Below are 7,522 nucleotides of genomic sequence, written 5' to 3'. Positions count from 1 at the left end.
TCAATATGTGTGTTGTGGTGTGGGCGTGGTCTCCCTTCCTGGTTTCCCTGGTTCCTGCCTCTGCTCACCATACTCACCTACCTGCCATCTGCTCATTACCATGCAATAGTTGTCCTCCAGCTCTTTAACCACTCTCTGCCAGATCGTTGTTCAGCTGAGTGGTAGATAACCTCAACTAAGACATTCTTCCTAACTTTATTCTTTGTGCGTTTTTCCCGTGTTCAGGATCATCCTTCTCCTACCGTCTAGTCTCTCCTCCTCTCAGCCTCCTCCACTCCATTCCACAGGCCCCGGACCCCAGATCATGATCATTCTCATTTCTTGTGACAATAACCCTTTTCAGCATCCCCATCCTGTGTCCTGCACTTCAGTTTCCCTCGAGTTCATAACATGCTGTTGACGACATTTGTCATTTTAACAGGTGAAAGAAAAGTGTACAGCTTCCTCCCTTAACTTTTGTATCAGAGTCATCTGAATAAGAGAGTCCTAAACGGTGTCGTAGTGATCCTTTAAAATATGCCTGAATTAGTGCGAGATATATTGTTGAGGTTGTCTTGGCAAAATTCTAATCATCAGTATTATGTATTGCGGCTGACTGACGATCACTATAAAACCGGCACGCCGCAGGAGGCTAAGCACAGGAGATAACTTTGACGCGCCCACAAACTGATTCACACTCTCACCTTTACTCGGTTCATTTCTCTTTAATGCCATATCACAAAGCCATGCATTTGACACATGCGCTAGTGCAAGGTAAAATAATGATACAAGTAACAGGATTAATAACGTGATGGTTTAAGCGTTAGCTTAACTCACCCTCCTTCGTGGACAAACACAGAACTGACAACAGCTGAGCATAATCATCTGCAATCACAGAGGGCACCACACAGTGACACGCCCACCACCCAAACACCAATAGCGTGTACTCACCCACATCACATAGACATTCAGACTTACCAACATGACACACACACATATGGCTTCTACATTATGATTATTTTTGAGAAGCTTTGTGTGTGTGTGTGTGTGTGTGTGTGTGTGTGTGTGTTGGGATGTTTACACGGGGCAACAACAGATCAAATAAGACAATTTAACAAACAAGAAAGCTAAACATTTAATGTTCTTCTTTTTAGGTTTCTAAACCCAGCAGTTGGTTTCCACTTGAGTCAGTCTCTGATGTTTCCAGCAGAGTGACATTAGAGACATTATGGCAACTTCAGAAACAGGTGAGTTCAGTCACACTTTATTTTAATCGGGAGAGGCTTAATCAAAATTTGAAATCAAATATTGACCTCGTGCACAGATGGTGGAAATATGAGTCTTTGGTGACTCCATTGCCATGTCATCAAAATTTTAGGGGGTAGAGATTCAGTGAGTGTCCCTGAGATGGAGTTTAGACACAAGTAGTGGTGGAGGATGGGTTGCAGGGAAAAGCCTGAAAATCTGGATGGATGTGATGTGAAGCAGGACTTCTGAGGGAAGGAACCCTGTGTGCTGGAATGATGAGAACTGGAGGTGAACTGGGTTGAGGAGGGTTGCATGTTTCGCCTGAAATGACAGTAGCGGAGAGGAGACTTAGATTTAAAGTTTGAAGGCAATATGTGATTGGCTTGTAAATATCGCGGCAAATTCATGTTTAACCAGGAGAGACAGGTAAATGAAGTAAAGACAGTTGTTTAATACAGGTTACAACAAATGTGATGATTTAACTTTGGTGCTTAGACTCTACATGGTGTCTGCCCTGAGCAGCAGCAGCAAGAGAAATCCCCCCTGAGACTGACAGGCTGATGAATCTGCAAAGACTAGCAAATGAATGATAGATGGAGGGTGTGCACAACAGCAGCAAATCACAAGTAAACTGTGATTTTAATGCAGCCATCTTCTCTGTGGTGAATGTTCATGTCCAGAAATGATATGGTCCGGTTTATTTCCTCTTCATGTGTGCAGTGTATGTTGCCGGTGTTGTCCATGGTGTTCAGATGATCTGTGAGCTTTTATTTGTTGCAGGATGTCATCAACGTATCTTTTCCAGAGTGTGGGTTTACAGTGTGTGGGTGCTGTATGGATGGCTTTGGTTTCCAGGTCCTCCATGAAAAAACTGCTCATTATTGCGGATAGTGGATCTCCCATTGCAAAGCCTTCTTTCTGTCTGTAAATTCTTCCTTTGAACTGAAAATAGGTGGATTTTGCAACGAAGTGTAAAAGTGTGTAGATGTCTTCAACTGTTGGATTTGTGCGTTTTTTGAGGGTCCTATCTTCCTTGAGGCGTTCTTGTACAATGTGTAGAGTGACGTTAACGGGGTTTTTGTGAATAGTGACATGACGTCGTGTGAAATGAGGATTTTGTCTTTGTCTTTTGTCTTGTCTACTGTTACATTGTTGAGTTCTTGTGCCAGTTGTTTGGAGTTCTTGCAATGGTGTTCTGTTGTACCGAGGAGGGGTTTGGTTATTTCAACCAGAGCTTTTGAGAGGTTGTATGTGACTGATCTGATGTTGTCAACAATGGGGCGCAGTGGGGTGTCTTTCTTGTGTATTTTTGGTGTTCCATATATATCTGGGGGGTGGCGTTAGCTGTGGGTATTAAATGGTCGTATGCATCCCGTGATATTTTTTTGGTTTCCAGTAGAGGTTTCAGTAGTGATTTCAATGTCATAGATAGATAGATAGCTTTACCTGTATGTACAACTCAAACATTTGTTTAGCGTGTTTAGCTTTGTCTGTTTCTGCATATGTACAATGAGAGCAACAAAACAAATGGAGTCAGATCCCATTCATGTGCACACATACTTGACCATTAAAGCTGATTCTGATTAAATACTTGGTTGAATCTCCTACCTAGTGTAATCATGCATTAAGGTGTCTGAATTCTGGAAGAAAATACTCAAATGTTTCTCAGAGATGCACCATGTTGTTCCTCAGTCCTGATCTGAGTTTTGTCTGGAGACTGTTTTTGTCTGGATCAAAGGCAGAAGCTTTATTTATATAGTTTTAACTTGAGCAAGTGACAACACAGTCACATAACATATGAATACACAAACATCAACAGCAAGTGCCCTCTTAAATCAGTTTTCTGCATCCTTACAGTGACAGAAGATCTGAAACCACTGAAGCGGAGCAGCAGCTATGAATGGCTGCCACCTGATAGTGAGTTAAACTGAGTCAGAATGTATAGTATATCTAAAATTACATTGTTTGTAGTTGGTGAGTACATACTCACATTTAATTTTATTGTAATATTTGCAAGTTCATTTGTGATTGTTTTCAAGATGATGAAGTCCACCTAAGAAAAGTTTGTGACTTCCTCACTGGTTGTAAACCCAATTTTATTGTAATTCATGTTGGTAGATGTCTACACCAAGAGGGTTTTTCTAATACAGTGTTTGTCTTTCCAGTGTCTGAGCTGAGGGTTGTTCTGCTGGGGAACAGCTGGTCTCAGAGGAGTTCAGTGGGGAACGTCATACTGGGAGAGACTAAGTTCAACACTGAGGAAGAACCAGACTGCTGTCTGACAGAAAGAGGACAGATAAAGGACAAAGAAATAGTTCTCATCAACACTCCAGATCTGCTGCATCTCAACATCTCTGAAGACAAACTGTCAGAACATGTAGAAAACTGTGTGAGACTCTCTGATCCTGGACCTCATGTGTTCCTGGTGGTTCTACAGCCTGAAGACTTGACTGAGGAACACAAACTGAGACTCTGCAGAGTCCTGAAACTCTTCAGTGATCAATCATTTGATCATTCATTGATACTGATATCAACACCCAGAGAGGAGAGCTCAGGTTTCATGGAAAAATATTTGCAAAATCCACTGTTAGGTGACATGATCAGAAAATGTAGATCCAGTTTGTTGTGGCACCAAAACCTTGGACGTCAACAGTTGCTAACACTCATGGACAAAATGGTAAAGGAGAACAATGGAGAGCATGTGAGCTGTGATGTTTTCAAAGATGCAGCATCTGAATTACCTGGTGGTCATCAGAGCTCGAAACAAGGGGAAGGAGATCATTTCAACTTGGATCCTCTTCAAGGTACCACAGAGTGCAGGAGTAATTTTTATCATTTTATGAATACAACTGATCCATGATCAGGTTTGCATATTAAGTTAAGGGTTTTTTCAGCTGATGGTGTTGTCTTCTTTATGGGGAAAAATATCTTATATAGTAATATACATAATACGAGTAATAATATATATGTCAAGCACTCTGTATTCAGCAACAAAGGATTTCACCAACTGTGAGTACATTAGTTAATATTTATTATTTATTTATACAGATCTAATAGGAAGTTGATATGCTGTAGTTAATATTTATGGTTTCATCTTATAGCAGGGATTAAATCTAGACCTGCATCACACACTTCATCGCCAGGGGAAAACACAAGCTACCAGTGTAAAAAAAAAAGAAAGAAAAAGTGACAGTGGCATTACACATATTTACAGCCACATTTTTTTTTCTCCCTTTCGGTCATGTAGTGTTTTTTTTCTTTTCATCATCTATGTGGGAAGGTGGTCCTCGGATATTTCTTTACAATCAGGAGTGGGCCTTAAGTTACAACAGGTTGAGAACCCCTGGTGTACAGTTTTACAATTCACAAGTAAATAATCACATTACAGTCACTAATCGCAGCACAGCTTAATTAGGTGGGGGGCTGCAGCCAGTCTCATTCAAAATAGAAATAAGACTCCTGGTAACTTGAGGTTCTGTTAATTGCATTTTGACTTCTTAGCTGGATTGCTGAAGTTAGCGACTGATGAGTGTCTTAAGTGTCTAGAATTAGGGGATTTTGTCAAAAGTGAACCCTGTAGCTACTGTGACAACAGACCCGGGGCTGAACTAGCAGCTGTTTATCAGTAAATTCCTCCATAGGCTGGTTACTTGTTAACAATGAATTAGTTATTTTTTAAAGGGAGTAGGATTTAGGGGGATCTATTGGCAAAAATGAAATCTAATATTCATAATGACAGTGGTGGAAATAAGTATTCACCGCATCAACATTTCTTTCATTTACACACATTTAGATGTTGGTATCAACTCAATTAAACTATAAATACTAAAAGTGACATTTCAGTCCAAGTGCAATCAAGTTGAATAATACAGGGAAAAAGTATTGAACACACTAAGTAAAGTGTATTTAATCACTGATGGAGAAGATTTTGTTTGCAATGGCAGTCTTGAGATGTTGATTTGTTCCAAAAATGCTCTGATCCTTCAGGCTAGCTAGCATGAACAACAGAAATGGGCTTGGCTCTCCAAAACGAGGGAAACAGCCTCCTCGTCCCTATTCTCCTGCTTTTCCACAGTTGCCCAGGATGAGAGGTGTTGCAGAGGTGGAGTGATACTCATAAGCCCTCACATGTGTGTAAATTAGAGTCTCTGGTATGCTGTGGTCGAATTGTTAATTTTTAACAAGGGGGATGCAGTGTAGCTTTGATTTTTTTTGAGTGCACACATCATCAGACATGACAGCACAGATGTGCAAATTAATCAAGATAAAGAAAAATGACATGACCTATACCTGCTGCCTTTAAAAACACAAATAATGCAGTAGTATTGCTATTGCAATACAGACAAAAAAACATTTTAGAGTATAAATAAAAGTAGTTCTGAAATAGCTGTGAAAATTAATCTTAGAGTCACTCTTATCCTATAGACATTTCCTTAGCCAGTTATAATTTCTCCTTACCTGTGAAGCCTTGGGCTGATAATTGGTGCTGCTGTCAGGTCCCTGTCCTGATACCTGCCTGGTTTCTCCCTGTCCCTCTTCTATCTATTGCAATAATATAGATAATAAATGTGCAAAGCAAAATTTAGAAATAGAATTAAGAATCGTAGTGGTGACATAGCTGTGGAAATTAATCGCACAGTCACTTTTATGCTCTAGATAATTTCTCTCAGCCAGTTACAATCTCTCCTCACCTGTGAAGACCCTGCATGATCATCCTTGCTGGCCTCTGGTCCACTGTCTCCTCCCTGACCCTGCTCTTTCTATTGTGGCAATAAAGATTAAAAAAATATGTGCAAAGCAATAGTGAGCACAAGTTCTGCGCAGAAATTAAGGAGGAGTGGGTTTATTCCTAGCATGAAACTAGCTAGCAAGGTATTTAACATAGGTAACAATAACATTAGTATCCTTGTTAACTAGCTTAACTTATTGGCTTCTAGTAATTAGTCATCATTAACTAACATTATCTACATGCAACAGCATTACTCAACTTACATGGTTTGTTTGGAACAAACTGTGCAAGGTTTTTTGCTTTTTGCTGGCTGGTTTGCTGAACATAGTTAACACACAGCAGCACACTTCTGTCTGTGTGCTATTGATTCTGATCACAACATGACAGCGTGTGCATGCTGCCTACTCATGGCGTGTGTAAAGACGGCTCAGAAAAATACATTACCACATGTTAAAAACGAATTGAACAGTGATAACAGCTGTAAAAAGTGCGGGGGACAGAGGGCACAGATACGGGAAGTGCGGGGGACATGTGCCCTGTGTCCTCCCCTCAAGTTACATCCGTGCCTGCACACAGATTCTAGATTAAAAAGGGGGATGCTTTTTGGTCAATTTTCTAACAAAGGGGATGACATCCCCCCTCAATTTGACCACTGCTGGTATGGGTCCTAGACAGGGTACCCCCCCGAGGTGACTTTGTATTTCTGCTCAGGAAAGTTAATGCCCCAGGTGGGTAATGGCTGAAAAAACCCAGAGGGGTGAATGAGGGGAACGGCCTTCCCAATTACAGCTTCAGTGATGCTTTGCTATTGAACTTTGTACTACTTAATGAACACTATTCTAAATCATATGGTGGTTCAGTGTTCAGCTGTATCTGATACAAGAAGACCTTCAGCCAAAAGCCCTATGATTGACTTTGTCAAACACAGAGCAGCTGAGCTTTCAACTGATCATCACTTGGTGTAAAGTTTGATCAGGTAATGAGGTAGATCTATGCACGCTGGGGACATGGGACCAGAGTGGACCATCTTCAGTGCTGTACTTGTGGTGACAAAGTACTTGTGGTCTGAAGGCCATTTGTGCCTGTTTAGATAGCAACCAAGGAACCTGCTGGGAGATGCCAGCAATGAGGGCAGTCAAGTTAAAAATGGAGGCCTCTCAGGGAGCTCCTGAGGCAGGAGATATTTATCAGGAGGCTACAGGGACTGTGGCTTATGTGATTTCAGAAGTGACATTAACTGGAGTAGTTAAAAAGTTCCACAGTGGCAAGGTGCCAGGAGTGGACGATGTTGGATTGTCTTAATTCACACACCCACAGTGTCATGTTAGGGTGCAGGCAGTGCATGTGTACAGGCATACCACAGTGGTGGTTCTCATCTTAAGAAACGGGACTGCAAGTTTAATTATTGATTGCATACCTTCAATTATGAGACATCGTCTTCCAGGAAAAGTCTATGCCAGGGTGCTAAAAAAGAAGTCCAGACAATTTTCCATCAAACTGTATCCTAATATCTAAATTTGGGTCCACTCCTCTGTTGCCACCAACTCTAAACTGTCTTAATTCCCT

The 7,522-nt window shown here is 41.1% G+C and overlaps 1 protein-coding gene across 1 annotated transcript in view; it reads left to right on the top strand.

Moving 5' to 3' along the window:
* The first annotated feature begins 238 nt into the window (after positions 1–238).
* The window catches only part of LOC117252559 (uncharacterized), a 40,117-nt gene continuing 32,833 nt past the window's right edge, over positions 239–7,522 (top strand). Inside the window, exons 1-4 of the mRNA XM_078171062.1 lie at positions 239–421; positions 1,134–1,226; positions 3,085–3,144; positions 3,393–4,031. Coding sequence (XP_078027188.1) covers positions 1,208–1,226; positions 3,085–3,144; positions 3,393–4,031 — 718 coding nt within the window. The 5' untranslated portion in view covers positions 239–421; positions 1,134–1,207. The remainder of the gene's footprint in view (positions 422–1,133; positions 1,227–3,084; positions 3,145–3,392; positions 4,032–7,522) is intronic.

Source organism: Epinephelus lanceolatus, chromosome 9 (genome assembly GCF_041903045.1).
Source record: "Epinephelus lanceolatus isolate andai-2023 chromosome 9, ASM4190304v1, whole genome shotgun sequence".
NCBI lineage: Eukaryota > Metazoa > Chordata > Actinopteri > Perciformes > Serranidae > Epinephelus > Epinephelus lanceolatus.
The sequence above is the reverse complement of the archived record's forward strand: the minus strand, read 5'-3'. Positions and strand labels throughout refer to the sequence as shown.